Below are 15,933 nucleotides of genomic sequence, written 5' to 3' on the forward strand. Positions count from 1 at the left end.
CTTCGCTGCCGTCGAACCAGGCCTCCATAAAGACCCCGCCGCTTTTGAATATAAATAGCGGATCCATCTGCCACCCATCGGCAGCAATACATTCAAGCGCAGTAATATTTTCGCCTCGCTCAGTCTCAGCAAGATCAGGGCCAGATCTTGTATTCTTCCTACCAACCACACGCTGGTTTTTACCCTCGCCTGGCCGGAACCCACACTCATCGAAGTTGTATACTAGCCGCGCAGGTACACCTTTAAGTAGATTTTTGAGCAGATCGTACCAGTGGGCTAGTAGGCCTACATCTTCTGCTTGGATACGCTTCGATTCCTTCGTACGCTGATTCACTGGACCTAGCTGTAGGTCTTGTGGGAGACGCTTAATAAAGCGATATACCCACATCTTGCCAACCTTCTGATCAGGCTTACCAGCGCGTGCAAGCGAGCGAATTGCCCACGCCTCGATTAGCCTAGGCTTTGGTGGCATATTCCAATCGATTAGTTGGCATATCCAGCGCGTCAAAGCTTCCTCTTGAGCCCTATCTAGGACCTTATTGACTGGCTTCCTAGCTGTACGAGCCTGCATGCCCTTTCTGACGCGATTCTGGAGGTTCCGCCGATTAACACCAAATTCACGCGCAATCTTGGTTATATTTGGTTTTTCTTCGCGTCTAGCCGCTTCGCAGGCCTCGATCATTCGAGATTCGTCAGATTCAGCGATTTTAGGCATGGTGGGTGGAAGATATCGATTCGAATAGGATGGTGGTAGGTGTTTGAGTCAAATTGGTAATTACGCTGGGGTTGGTAATTACGCTGGGGCGCACCCACAACGGGACGGTGTGGGTGGGCAGAAAGGCACAGATAACAATTCATCTGCTCGGCTCACCAATACTTCATTCACGAATTTCCTAACCAAGGCCAAGGCCAATTCTAGGAATGAAAGGAGTTATATGTCATCTCTGAGAGAGCCTTTTAGCGAGAGCTGGGGATAGGGCCTACAAATCTATCTCTTAGGGATTGCTATCTACGGTTGTGAGTGTTGTAATTCAAAGGAAGATTGCTTGTATTCCTTCTGGACAGAAAACTTGAGGGTTTACATACACATGCGACCTCCAGATTGATTTCCAATCAAAGCTGGTAATTCCGTGAGGTTAGGAATTGATTCCGTTACGATATGACATATCACAACAGTCATAACACGCCATAGTTCAATATAGAGACCCCTGAGATTGCTCAACCGATCTTAAAAAACCTTCAATCAATCATCTGTTTCTATTGGACATGTTCAGTACCAGCCAGTACATCAATTTCTCATCCTGACAGATTGTCCTAGATCAGATTATCAAGGGATACTTTGTCTCAATGTATACTAATGCGCTACTAGCGCAGGAAGTTGCTGATTTACGGAGGCTGCGAATGAGAAGAAACGGCAAAATCGGGCACGTACGAATCGCCTAGTTCGCTGTGAACAGGGTGTTATGGTCGGCGAGGGCCTACTGCCAACAGAGCTGCCAGCGCCGCTTGTTGAACCTATTGAGCGGTCTCCATCTACAGCAACCGAACAGCCTATTTTACCACCTCAACCAGCCCAACGTGCAACCCCTTACGTGCAGCGACTGTAACCGTGTGGGCCATAGAATCACCCTTTGCCCTAACAAGTAGTTTTTAAACATCCGTTTTTGGGTAGTCATATCTGGACTTGAAAATGTAGTGGTGGGTCGGGTGCGCGGCTCGCCCATGGATTACGTTAAAATTTCAGGCTGTTTCGACGAAATGAAAAGAAGTAAAACAGGACTATCACATTTACAGCCTTTTGAAAGACATGCCGTATTGCAAAATCAGTGGCAACGCCTATAGTGTGAGTGTGCACCTTTGTCACTTCGCTAGCTGGCTACCAGTTTATGAAGGAATTCATCAGCATCCGTGTATTGCTGCATCCATCTTCGTCTATCGTGGATATTTGGATATTTCCGCCCTTAGTCAAGAAGCGACTGAATTTAAAATCTCCTTCATATTCTACTGTACTTCGGGATATAGTGACTCCAAAATTGTATCGTAGAGATTGTCTGTTTGTGAAAACGCGTATCAAGGATCTCAGAATTTGCTCGGATTCTCCTTGGTCTGGTTCCTGTTATTCTTCCCTTCTATCTCGTATGCTAAGTTGAATTCGCTCACTGAGATTGACTTCGTCCAGGCCCTACCGCCTAGCAGCTGCCAATGTATATCGCAGATTCTGTTTCAGTGTTCCAATTCTTGCCTCAAGCTCGCGCACTAGTTCCGGTGCTTTCTCTGGCTCTGAAATCTCGCCTGCAGGAACCACTACACCGCGCAGATCTCGCGCAATCATTTCAATTTGCTCGTGCAGTTGGTCCCCGAGAGCAGCAAAAGGCCCGTCCAAAGCTGAAAGATACGACGACTGCACTGAATCCGTGTACTTTCTGTACAGTTGCGTATTTGTCAAATGATCGCGCATGATATTCTTGCGTCTCAGATAACTTCCATTTCCTGAGAAAGAAACATTTTCGCTCAGTCAATGACTCGAATATACCTCACATCAAACGTTATATAAACGTACCTTCTTCTCGGCTGCAATTATTGTACGCCTCAAGCATGAGGTCAGCAATCAACGAACTGTTGTTATGGCCATTGAGGGTGTGGTCTTTTGTAGATCTGACAAGGTCTCAGTCAGTTGATTTCTCAAATAGATATTTTGTACTGAGCATACTCTGTCTCTTGAATTACTTGCGCGAGGGCATTTTTGAAAATATGGATGATGTATCCCTTTCTGTGGCTCAAAAGGGAGAACAGATTTTCAATTGCCTGAGGGGCAACCGGAGAATGATCTGGAGAGTATTGCACGTTAGCAAAACAAGCCACAACCTAGAGACAGGTGTGAATCATATGGAGCTTGATAAGGGAAAGCCTTGCCTTGGAGTGTGTCAGAGACAATCTGAAAAGATGTCGAGATGTCACTGCGCAGCGTATCCCTTCGAAACATCAACCAATCTCCGAGAGCCTCCCATCTTGTATCTAACACAGGCCGTGCTTGCTCCATCAGCTCATTGTTCCAGCAACGAGGCTTCTGGCCGTTGACCTGATGGTTTCCGTTCTTTCGGCAGAATGCGGCATAACTTGCCCAATGCAACTTGAGGACACTGTTTTCAGCATGCAATCGAGTCACTTGTTTCTGGTTGAACATACGGTTCCCCATCCCTGGCTCACTGCAACAAACTTTTCCTTCATTTCTCTCTGAAACGAAGGACCTACTCACATATTAGAGACACTGAAACACTAGATAGCAATGGTTGAAATGAACTCACGAAGCTGATGCATGACTTGGGTATCAAATTGAGAGTGCAATTCACTCTGCGTGAGAGCGAGATGCCCCCACCCCGAGGTAAAGCTCTACTCATCGTCAATTTTCTTGCGCTGCGAAATATTTGAGTCAAGGAGCAAAAGTGATCAGACATACCTGGCGTAGTCTTTGTTCTACCTGTTCCAATGCGCTTCGGAGCTCACGGGCTCTTGCGGGGGTCACGGAATCACGACCTGTCAGAATCCACTGATGAATGGAATCTAGCAGAGCAGGTACTTGTTTCTCGATGAAGACCAAAGCGGAATCCATCCTACCCTCCGCTGGGACAGATCGGCAATATGAACGAAGCTCTCGAACTCCACTGAGATTTCGGTAGTCCTCTGCCAACCTGTGTGGAGGATTTCCATAAAGCTCATTGCCAATGCAGAATACTTTGATATCCTTGACCTTATGATTTTGATTGTTGCAGATTGCCCTTGCAAGGTCTCTCTTTGTTGAGTCATTTCGTTGGTTCATAAGGAGCGCTCGTCGCCTGGCCATGAAAGTTAGAATCCTTCAAGGTACATAGGTATCGGATTGAATAATGAATAACACGCACTCGTAGTGAAGCTTTTGTATCTTGTCTCTGCGAAATGGTCAGTCGGCTATTGAATATCCAGGTAATTCACTTCCTTACTCCAAAGAGTCTAGAATAGCAAGATCTGCTATCCTCTGGCCCTGTGCTTCCTGCATTTGGCGCCCGATACGCCTGAACTTGCTCTCCAGCTTCTTGATTTCTGCGTTCATATCCTTCATGCGTCTAGCATGAGGATCAGTGCCGCGAGCAGACTCTTCCGGCGAGATTTCCTATTGATAAAAGTCAACAAATTTCCAATTTTGTCAGCAAGGAAAAAAAATTACATCTGCCCTTGTGCAAACCACCCGTATACGTTTGCTTTCCCCACTCTTCTTTATTGTGTCGAAGATTGATTGATTCGAAACACATCGAAGTATTCCAGTCACAATAAACACTTCATCGCAGGTTCTAGCAAGATACCGTTCCGTAGCGCGTACCCTCGCATGATTCATATCGCGCAATCCTACCAACAGTGAGCTACATCACTTCAGAAAGGCGCAGAGAGAGTATTACCTGGTAGGTCCGCCAGCACCAGACCGGTCTTCAGCACAGGCAGCACGAGGAATACTCTCCAAGTCCATTAGAGTCATTTTTTTTTTTTTGCCGGAATGGGTACCACGAACCTGATCAACTTGATAAAAGGCCACAGAGCAGGCGTATTGCTCTCCTCGGGACTATCTGTCAAACTGTCAAGTTTATCTTTACAGCTCTCCAAGTCATCTGCGACGGCAGTATATTGTAGTGAGCTCGATCCTCCGGGCCGGAATGTCAATCGATGCAAGGCCAGAGCTTTCAACTCTTGAAGAATCTCAATTTCCGTTTCCGCTCCGGGGCGCGAGAGAAACTCAATTGTCAAATCTGACCGATCGCTGAAAATTGCCTCGAGGGTTTCATGCGACCTTTTGCCTATCGCTTCGTACTCTGCCCAGTCCTCCTCCGCGACTAGACTCCGGTCGGTCGGAATTGAAGCTCGTCGAATGCTTCGCAGAAGCTCTTCTAGGAGACCATTGACTTCGTTTTCATCCATGAACTCAGCTTCTATGGTGTAGGGGCGGGGATGCTTTTCATCCACATATCGATACTCCATAGGGACGGAAGTACATGCACCTCCTGCACCACTCTACATCGAATGTGTCAGAAATATGTGGCCACTCTAATACATAAAAACATAAAAGGGTATAATCACCGAGCGTGCGAGACCTCTCTGATTGAGTATAGAGTTGATAACAGAGCTTTTGCCTATTCAACGATCAGACCTGTCTCTGTCGCGATATGAAAAAGAGAGCACCAACCGGCTCCGGTTTCACCTATGAATCCAACGATGCGTGGTTCCTGATCCTTGTACTCACTGAGCTGTTTGGCTTCAAGGTGAATTTGATGTAACCTTGTCCCTGGGTCTTGGGACAGTGGACACTCAGAAATCACGCGCGAAAGCTCCTGGATCTGTACTTTGACGGCATTGAAATTCCTTTGGAAACTCTGATCGTCGATGGGATCCGGAGAGAAGAGATCATCTTCAATACTATTCGAACTATGCATATCTTCGTCCACAGGTGATATGATCGAAAAGTCCGTATCTCCGGACTGATCTGTTGCTCGGCTTGCAGGATGTCTGTTCACACTACCTATTTCCGCACCAAAGCCTCCTTCTCGTGGCCTGAAGCTATATGGTCCTGCGCGTATAGCAGTATGAACGGGCAAAGCTGGCGCATCTCGTGACATGCTACGACTTGGCAGAACGCTGAGTCGCGGATTCGGAGTTCTAGGAGCCATACTGGGCTCCGTGGAGGGGCCTGCACCTGCGGGGAAACCAGAGCCCGAGGAGGTAATGTCGCTATTAGGTGGACCACTAAAGAGGCAAATGGGTCGAGTTTGATAGTCATGATGAGAAGGGCCTGGTGATGACGATCTGGCCCGGTCTAAAGAGGAAGTTTCGACATCGGCGCTTCTGCTCGGCGGAGGCGGAGGCGTGAAAATTCTCGTGTCGGTACTGGCTGGCCCCCCAAATATACTACCAGATGCAGTCTGACTAGTATTGTCAGAGGAACCTGATGTGGATGATCTAGCTGGGACAGTTGTGGACGGTCCGACATTGGGACTGCTGCTCAGCGGAGATGGAGGCGTGAAAAATCTCGTGTCGGTACTGGCTGTCCCACCAAATATACTACCAGATGCAGTCTGACTAGTATTGTCAGAGGAACTCGATGTGGATGATCTAGCTGGGACAGTTGTGGACGTTCCGACATTGGGACTGCTGCTCAGCGGAGGTGGAGGCGTGAAATATCTCGTTCCGCTCGTTTGTGGTCTACCGAAGACGCTAGCTGATGCAGTTTGATTATGATGGTCAGGAGAACGTGGTGATGACGTTCGGGCAGTGAAGCTGGAACCGAAGATGCTGCCACTTGGGGCAGGCGGAGGAGTGAAGAATCTCGTGCCGGCACTGGATGATCCACCGAAGATACTACCGGATGATGTTTGACGAGTATTGTCAGAGGAACCCAGTGTGGATGAACTGGCTGGGACAGTTGTGTACGTTCTCACTTCGGGTCTGGACCCGAAGACCACGTTGTTCAGGAGCGGCAAAGGGCTGAAGATTCTCGTTCCGCTCGTTTGTGGTCCATCGAAGACGCTAGTGACTGGATTTTGACCGGCATTTTCAGAAGGACCGGATGATGACGATCTCCCTGAGTCGGGAGAGGACGTTCGGGCATTGGCGCTGGACCCAAAGAGTCTGCTGCTTTGGGAAGGTAAAGGGGCGAAGATCCTCCCACCGGTAGTATGCGGGCCGTCGAAGATACTACCAGAAGCAGCTTGACTAGTAGTATTCTCAGAGAAGCCTGGTGGTGGCGATCTAGCTGAGACAGATACGGACATTCGGACGTTGGGGCTGGATCCGGAGATATTGTTGCTCGGGAGATGCGGGGTGGTGAAAATTCTCGTGCTGCTAGGAGGTGGTTCACCAAAGATGCTACCAGGTTGGGTTTGACTATAAATGTTAGAAGAGGCTGGTGAGGATGATCTAGATGGAACAGATGAGGGCGTTCGTGCATCGGATCTGGACCCGAAGAGGCTGCTGCTTTGGGAAGGTGAAGGGGTGAAGATTCTTTCGGGCGAGGGACCCGAAGAGAAGGTGAAATTGAAATCGGACGATGGGACACTCATTCTGCATGGCCTTCGATCTGGTCCAGCTTTTTTCGATATTAGTTCACGAGCGGAACCAAGGACGGATGGCCCGGCCCGGGTTATAAGAAACTCACCAGGCTCTGAAGTGGGACACTGGGGCGCAGCATTCGTTATGAGGGGGCTGGCTGGCTCGTAAGTGCATACTACTATCTGCAAGTCGATTTCTAGTCTGCCTTGCCATGTGCATTAGTTCAATCTAGCGTGAAGGGCGCCGATTTATTGGCGCTTAGGCATGGGCTCCTAAATCCATACCCTGGGCCCGATGGTAATAAAGAACGGTTTCGATATCCACACCAGATATCTGTTCCGAACATGTTATTATGCTACAAATCACCTGAAGTTATCTTCTGTTGATGGGATCCTCTGCGTAGAAGATTGTGTTGGCCCTGTTATGGCCCCCACCTAGCTCGATTTGATGGTGCGCTAGCGTGCTTCATGATCCCTGCCCTAGTACAATATGCCAGCTCTGGCCCCCTGCTTTAGTACCCAATCAAGTACACCACACGATGGATATTTGGTGCTAGAGCTGCACGGTATTATTGCCGCGCAGAACCCCTCAAGAAAAGTCAGTCCATTAATATTGAATGGCTTTTGATCTCACTGAGCGCTGAAAAACATTATCGAAGCGTACTGTATAGAGTTTCTGTATACCAGGTCTCACTGTAGAAGACACCCGTTAACGTGCTAGTGTGACGTAGGATCAACTGCCAGTAAAAAAGGATTGGTTACAGATAGCAAAGCTTCCACATTAGTGCTCCCATCTTTCGCGAGATCCTGGCCGCCACTATTTCTAAGGTCCAAGCTCCTCGCAATCAGCTCGCCGTGCCAGTCACGTGCAAAATGTTGCTGACGTCTGCGTGCACGGCGAGTAGAGACTTGCTAGGACTTCGTGTGCTTTTACTTGCTAATGAAGACTTGGCAAACCACATGTATGCCACCCGCGCCATATTATATGGAATATCAAACAATTTAATTGACTATATTTGAAGAATATTCACTTAGACAGTGGATTCTCTGTATGGATTCTTGTGGTGTAGCGCCTAGGCCCTCTAACCCTCTACTGTGAAAGAAATGGCTAATATTCTACTTGCTGACCGTGGAAACAACCCCCCCCCCCCCCAACCAGCTGTTGGGATAAAATGGGTATCAACCCTTGTGAAGCGCCCAGAAGAGCTTCGAACGCGTTTTTCAGAACGATATGATTACCAACGTGCAAAAAACGAGGATCCAACAGTCCCACGTGAATAGTTTAAAACTGTTCAATCTGTCATCAATGAGAACGGCATCCGATTAATCAGATGATATCTACAACTTTTATGAGACTGGTTTTGCGATGGGCCTTATATCATCACAAAAGCTTATTACTCGAGCTGAACATCATGGTCGTCGGGCAATTCTGCAACCTAGAAATAGTGAATGGGTGACTGTTATTGAGTCAATTAGTGCCGCTCGTTTTGCTCTCCCAATTACTTAGATCTACTGTTAATTCACACTTCACTGCTAGAGATAAAGTCAAACATCCTACAAGTAGCGGAGCTCTTCGGACTGACCTACTTAGTGCACTCGACTAGCGCACCTCAACAAGCATCCTAAAGACCCGAGTCCGTATAAAGCGTGGCTTCGCAACGGTACGGTCACGGACAAGCTTAAGAGTTACGAGTACTTCAGGCAAGTATTACCCAGGAACGCACAGGTTCACTGCGCCCAGCCAGTAGCGCGTAACAGAACCAAGAAGCATAAAAAAAAATAAAAGAATTAAAATAACTATTCACACTTAGGAACTAATCTATAAGACCTTATCGATGTTGAGGTTCCAGGATAAGGCACCGGATTGATGCCCCATTACCAACCTCTGTCGGCATGCCGGTCCAGGGAAACCGGAGGTACTGAGCTTAATATGCGCTTCAAGCGCTCTTGCCACCATTATATTCTACATTCGGGAGATCTTCATGGAAGAACCCCGATCGAGACCGATTATGATGGATTTACTACTGTCAGGGGCTTGCCGCCCGTTCAGGGATAAATACCTCCAGAATCGCGTGTAGACATTTCAATACAACACAGTCAAGTCAAAGTTCTGCCAATTCATTTAAGGTCGATTTGTCTAGCAGGCCCTCATTCAATATTCAATGCTTCGTCGTAGCCCATCTCAACAATCGATATCACCACAATCCTAAACTGTGTTTGCGACCGGATACTTCAGATTTTTGAGAGCTTAAAAATATATTTCCTCACTGTTGTGATATGTCGTATCGTAACGGAATCAATTCCTAACCTCACGGAATTACCAGCTTTGATTGGAAATCAATCTGGAGGTCGCATGTGTATATAAACCCTCAAGGTTTCTGTCCAGAAGGAATACAAGCAATCTTTTTCTGAATTACAACAATGACGCCATACTACATAACGTAATTCCCGCCCGAGTGGCCCACCCGGCCGTTTGGCCCACTACGCGCTAAGACGCGCCCGTATGACCATCTTCCTTCTTCAAACACTCACCATGCCTCCAAAACGTGCTCAATTCTCGCAAAAATCTATTGAGCAGGAGGGCAGTATTTTCCTAGCTATAAAACACGTTCAAAATGGCCCTACCGACTCAATACGCGGTAGCGCAGAGCGATTTCTTATACCTCGTACGACCCTTCGCCGTTGACTCGTTGGCCAGCAATTTCGCGGGGATACACGCTCCAGCGGCCATAAATTGACCCAAACAGAAAAGGCTTCGCTTGTGCAGTGGATATGAGATCTAGATGCGCGTGGAGCAGCGCCCGGGCCTTCTACTGTTCGAGATATGGCCAATCTCCTGGCGAAGCGTGGGAATGGTTCTATATCTACGGTCGGTAAAAATTAGGCATCAAGCTTCGTTAGTCGCCAGCCAGCCCTTCGTACGCGATACTAACGGCGATATAACTATCGACGTGCTAAAATCGAAGATCCGAAGGCCTTACGCGCATGGTTCATCACCGTTCAACGCGTGATTACCGAACACGGTATACTGCCAGAGGATATATATAATTTTGACGAGACTGGCTTCGCTATGGGACTAGTAGCTACTGCTAAAGCAGTCACACGCGCTGACTGCTATGGCCGCCGCGCGCTATTACAACTGGGAAATCGTGAATGGGTAACAGTTATCGAGGCAATTACCGTGTATGGCTATAGTCTACCGCCATGTGTCATCTTCAAAGCAAAAATTTTATACAAGGGTGATTTGATGACCTTCCCTCCGATTGGCGCTTCGAAGTTAGTCAAAACGGCTGGACTACAGATGAGATAGGCCTTCAATGGCTTCAAAAACTATGCATACCAGCTACTACCACGCGTACACGTGGCAAATATCGCTTATTGATTCTTGACGGCCATGGCAGCCATCTTACGCCTCAATTCGACCAAATCTGCAGTGAAAACAACATTATTCCACTTTGCATGCCTTCTCATTCATCTCATCTCCTACAACCGCTTGATATTGGGTGTTTTTCAGTGCTAAAGCACGCATACGGTCGCATCATAGAGAACCAAGAGCGTATAGGATATAACCACATCGACAAGGTAGATTTTCTAGCAGCATATCCTTACGTGCGCGCGGAGCCTATAAGCCAGCGATTATTTAAAATAGCTTCGTCGCAGCAGGTCTAGTGTTTATCAACGCAGAGCGAGTGCTTAAAAAGCTAAATATATCGCTTTATACGACTACACCACCTAGCAGCCGACCTAGCAGCAAATCTTGCGTTTTCAGCCCGAAAACACCAAAAACCACCAAACAGCTTCAGAAACAGGCACCTTCGATCAAGACCCACCTCAAACAACGATCAAGAAGCCCTCAGAGCCCGTTAAAATCCGAGCTTGAACTGGTGTTCAAAGGCCATGCAGGCTCCCTTCATAGGGAAATACTTCTATGGGAGGAAAACGCTACCTGTACCTCTTGTATTGATCATTCAAGAGGTTCAGGTGTTAGCTGAGGAGCGAGAAACACCGGCGGAGGCTATACAGTGTGACCGATGAACCTGGGAATAGCCTCATCTCGTGGAAGGGTGTCTGAGGCATAATTTTGGGTCGTTTGCACTACGCGTTTGCTGGTGCGTGTTTGCTGGGTACTTAAGCCCTCTTTTTCTGGCGAAATTTCTTTCTCCTTCCTTCTTCATCTTCGAGATTCTCGTCTGTACGCGCCGAATGAGTCTGTTTCTTTCGAACGGCCCGTAACATACAGCACACTGAGCATACAGAGGCTATTCAGACTCTGTAGGCCGCGAAGAGGGCCCCGCCGAGGTGTGGTGGGTGTAGAGAGATAGGCCATAAGATAGGTCAGTGTAAAAACAGCTATATTTAAATGAGGCAATTCTTCAAACTATCCTCTGGCTCTTGCTGTGGTGAGTCAACCCGGGCCTACCCGTTGCCTCGCAAATGCCAGACTCTCACAATGGGGTTCTGAACGACCGGTTATTCAACCGACGAATGTGCCAATTGCCTTTCTACATTCCATTTGTAAAAGGCGGTTACCTAAGGTGTTTTCCGTGCTGTGGGCAAGAGGGAATGAATGCATATGGCATCCGCTATGGGTTACTTTGCGCCATCCAGGCCAGGCCTTACGGTATACACCCACGCGAAGGACTGGGAGAGTTTTCTTTTCGGTCTGAGGTCTTTTCTCTTACCTCGAGCGGTCTGGTTTCGATCACGCAGCTCGGTTTTGAGACATCGGGGGGTGAACTTACTGGTTTGACCCTCGCAGTCGTGATACCTAATGAGCGTTGAATTACAGAAAGTCGGATCAAGACAAAAAGGATTCTATCTACACAAGAAGACTTTGGGTATCATTTTGTGTTCAACCTAGACGTATCGCTATGCTGTATGCGGAGTAGCATACCAGCAAATGCTTGATCACGTGACTGGCCAGATACATAGCCGTAGCCTGGTAGTACGTGTCAAATTCATTTTAAAACAAGCATTCCCATCGATAGCGCAACGTGATCTGGTGCTTCTGTGACTCCTCCTCGGCTGGACCTGTCGGTTATCAGATTATCCTGGCCGAAAGATCCCTTAGGAGAGTCCCCAATCGGGGTTTTATCTGTTTGATCGGCCCGTAGTATACCCAGAAGCTGGTCGAGTAGCATGATACCGATTTCAATGCCTTGCATTGAGAAATGAGTCAGCCTGTTCACAACTGCCTGAGGGATAGGGCCAGTGACATCTGGTCTATGTTCAAGGCTATTGCCCGCCGCGAACAAAACCAGAAGCCTGTCATATAGTTTGCTAAGATTTGCTCTGTGCGTGGCAATTGCACTGGCAAGGTTCGCTCTCTGACCTAAATCATCCCCGGCGCTCCTGGAAACCATATCTCGCGCGGTTGCCACCAGGCCGGGACAAACAGTTACTTCGTGGAACGCACACTCAACCAGATCCCCAAGTTGACTCCCTTTTCCAGCTTCTCCTTCAGCCTTCATAGCTTCAGTTATTGTAGACCTCCAGGCAGGCGCTGCTAGAAAGCAAGGCTCACCTCGCACCAGAGCGTCTGCTAGAAGGAATGAACGAAAGGAGATAAGCAACGTTCGACCCATTCCATCGCGGTGTACCTCCGGTCCCCGATGTTGAAACAAGGTAGCAATTCCACGAGAATGCATGAGCCAGGACTGCTGAAATGATCCATCCAACATTTCGTAGATAGCCAGCAGAATAGCAGTTCCAAGTGTGTAATCCAACTTGACAGTCCGTGGATTCTGGATCAATCGTACCAAGCATTGTAAACTTCGGATGTACATTGTGCGGCTGAGGATGACCTTTTCACTGTCTCTGTGTCTCTGGCCCACATCTAACATGACCAATGTCTGAGTGGCTAATAGCAAGGCATTTGCGAAAGTATCATTTTGCTGGCGCACAAAATCCATGAAATTTATGTCGACGCGAGTACTCCAAGAATAGTAAAGGCCTGGGAAGTTCGCATCGACAAAGCGACCGAAGGTTTCTTTTTGTTGAATGCAAAGAGCACTTCGAACGAGACTAGGAGCCACGCATTCATCAAAGGAGGTAGAGCGCTCCCTATCAATGATGTCGGATTCTGTGCCGCCTGGGTGTGTCGCAATAGCTGGGATGAGCCGGGTACGGTTCTGCAAATGTCCCCGGGATGCGGCAAAATGGCAAAACTTGGGTGGCCTCTCGTATCCAGGGCATTTCAGACCACGGGTATCACAGCGCTTGCACGTTGGCCGTTTCTCATCGCACTATGCTCGTGTTAACACTGGAGTGGACTCCAACCCAAGGTGGGCACCTCCGAACTGTCCTCACCTTGACACGTCTTTGGAGGCATGTCGTGCAGCCTTTACTGCGAGGCACGCCCACCATGGCTAGATTTTCGTATGATCTATGGGGTCGAGAAAAGTGAGAGGGGGAGGCGTCAGCCGTGGGGCTGATTTCTGGCCCCCATGCCAAGACTTCCGCCCTCTGCGGGGGGTTTGTGCGGAGCACACTGGCTTCGATGTCAGCTGAGTTGTCATTACATTCTTTGTTGTCTGCCTGCGTCAGTCAAGCCGAGACAATCATGGCAAGTGGTGAGGCAGCGGTAGTAGTGCAGAAGGGATTTCGGGACTACAGTGCTACTCAAACTGGCATAAAACATCTCCTTCACGAAATCTGTTTTATGTGGCGTACAGGAAGCACCGAAGTACTTGAACTGGGCATTGGCTTTCCGTAAAACTCACTCAAGCAATTCAAAATTGTGTAAACAGGTGCTTCTTTTTTAAGAATATTACAAGAAGCTCTCGGGACCACCAGCGTCTCATCAACAAGTGCGAGGATAGGTGAGTAAAGCGCAAAAGTGGAGAGCTAGTGGCTTCAAATAAAGCCTCCGCTAATTGTGGGGCCATTTGGAAATAACAACCGAGAAAGGGGCGTGTCAAGTCCATCCATCGCATTCAAGCTTGGCATTCCGTCTCCAAATTCCATCGACTCAAATTCCCGGGCATCGGTGTTCCTCCCATCCAGGTAATCTATTGGTATAGACACCATATTCAAGGTGCTCGACTCAAATGGGAGAGTATTCCCGTGTGACCGCGTAGCACTTTCATTGAAATCGAGAAAGTCAAGATTTATGTTGTGTTTCGGTTTGCACGGATTGATTCGATGAATTACATCGACCTCCTCACTGCGGTCGGCTTTGCTATGCCTTTCCGAAGAAAACTCGCCTTGCTCTGTTGGATCAGAACTGTTGATTGTTTGAACGGTTGCTCCAGATTCTACAGACCCGGAACGTGCGCATGGGGCTCTTGGATCGTGAGCCAAACTGGACATATGGAACGGCTTTTTGTCAAGACCATCACCCATTGTCCAGGGTAAACGTATGAGGTTGTCTGTGAGCGGACTCTTGCGAACGAATTCTGGTAAAGAACCATCACATGGAAGACGACCGACCGCGAGGCTATAGTCAACCGATGTTGAGATCAGGAGATAGGCTCGAGGGAAGCGAATGAATGCTTCTAACCAGCTTTTTGCTCGTGTGCAAGAGCCAGCTTCTGCTAGTTGACCCTGGTGATTAATCCCCGCCCAAGTCCTTTTTGATCCTTCTCTTCTCTGTGGCGAGAACACAGACGGAAGAAAGAAATCTTGTGTGGTAATATATGCCAGTTGAAGGATCTGGTTCGTTCCAGCGGCGACGAAATCCGTCACATCGTAAAGGGACTCGGAATGCCGAATAATCTTGCTGAGGGAATTCAGTCGCCTCTGTCTGGTGGCCATCTCATCATGAGAGGAAGACAGCTTGAGGTCAATTGCGGCCAAGACCAGGGGCATTGCGACATACGCCAGACTGGAATATGGCGAAAAAAGAGTTAGTGGTAGGCCACACCGAGAGGGTAGAGTACTGACACGCTCAGCGGCAAAAATTCGATGTGGCCATTGAGGCTGAAGTATTCCATGACCGCCGTCAACCCCACTATGCCAGAGTACAGGTCGTTGCCAATTTGAAGTACAGAATTCCGATACATTTGAGTGGCGAACGTAAGGTGCTCCTCCATCAGAAGAGCCGCGTATTGTGCGAGATCGACTCGGGCCGCACTAACCACCGGAGATTGAGAGTTAGGTTACAATGTACGTTGCTCTTTCAGGACTCGTTCCTTGGCGTAGTGGCTCAGGGTGCCTTACTGGTAATACATGAACGTCAAGCTTCTCAATGCCGCGGATGGGTCATCGTTTTGGGGTTGGAATGTAGGGGCTGGTGCAGGCAAAGCCTGGGCCTCCCATTCAACCAAAGCTCGCTTGATGGCTTCGACCTCATGCATCAAGGAGTGAAATACCTCGGCTGAAGGAGGAAGGCCGCAGGTAGCTCGGGGAGCGAACACTACTGACACGAGATCGGTCAGCAAAATCGCCAAGTGGCATTGCTCCTGGAACGCAACAAGCAATCTTCTTTTGGCTTCGTAGTTAAATATCTGAGACGCATGCATTTCTCCCTCGAAATCTTCTTCTTTCAACCAATCGCGGCACCCATGGAGATTGACCGAAGTAATTTGCGGGCGGCGTCGCAGGCCAATACAAAGGCTTCGATCGCGTAGCAAAATCGACCACCAAAGGCGCTTTTTCATGGAAACAAGGAAATTCTCGATGAGAAGAGATGGCTGGGCATCTATCGTCATGGCATTTTCGATCGCTCGCGTAAGCCACAAGCTTGCTGCCTGGGGTGCCTCAGCCGAAGTGTGATGAGTGAGAAGCACGGAACCTTGAGCTCGAACAGACGGTCTTGCTTCGACCTTCAGATCAAACAGGAGCTGCTTAATATAAGCGACTGGATCAATTCGGTGACATGACTCCGGTGTCTACCTTTGCTCTGTTATACAGTTGCTTCCGCGCG

The 15,933-nt window shown here is 48.4% G+C and overlaps 3 protein-coding genes across 3 annotated transcripts; all 3 read right to left on the reverse strand.

Moving 5' to 3' along the window:
• Positions 1–222: 222 nt before the first annotated feature.
• On the reverse strand, positions 223–715 carry N7532_010962 (DNA-binding domain-containing protein; the record flags this gene model as incomplete). The annotated part of the gene is made up of 2 exons (XM_056623453.1): positions 223–240; positions 290–715. 2 exons carry the CDS (start codon positions 713–715, stop codon positions 223–225), a joined length of 444 nt encoding a protein of 147 aa, XP_056470869.1.
• Positions 716–2,182: 1,467 nt separating this feature from the next.
• Positions 2,183–7,079, reverse strand: N7532_010963 (uncharacterized protein; the record flags this gene model as incomplete). The annotated part of the gene is made up of 13 exons (XM_056623454.1): positions 2,183–2,490; positions 2,561–2,655; positions 2,711–2,865; positions 3,187–3,248; positions 3,306–3,390; positions 3,458–3,833; positions 3,900–3,926; positions 3,978–4,147; positions 4,355–4,380; positions 4,431–4,486; positions 4,541–5,037; positions 5,104–5,156; positions 5,210–7,079. The coding sequence occupies 13 exons, from the start codon at positions 7,077–7,079 to the stop codon at positions 2,183–2,185; spliced, it is 3,780 nt and encodes a 1,259-aa protein (XP_056470870.1).
• Positions 7,080–12,025: 4,946 nt separating this feature from the next.
• N7532_010964 (Transcription factor) lies at positions 12,026–15,718 on the reverse strand (the record flags this gene model as incomplete). The annotated part of the gene is made up of 5 exons (XM_056623455.1): positions 12,026–13,312; positions 13,377–13,557; positions 13,969–14,892; positions 14,952–15,140; positions 15,228–15,718. The coding sequence occupies 5 exons, from the start codon at positions 15,716–15,718 to the stop codon at positions 12,026–12,028; spliced, it is 3,072 nt and encodes a 1,023-aa protein (XP_056470871.1).
• Between the last annotated feature and the right edge of the window lie 215 nt (positions 15,719–15,933).

This window comes from Penicillium argentinense (assembly GCF_028826775.1).
Source record: "Penicillium argentinense strain IBT 30761 chromosome Unknown utg000010l_segment0_segment0, whole genome shotgun sequence".
NCBI lineage: Eukaryota > Fungi > Ascomycota > Eurotiomycetes > Eurotiales > Aspergillaceae > Penicillium > Penicillium argentinense.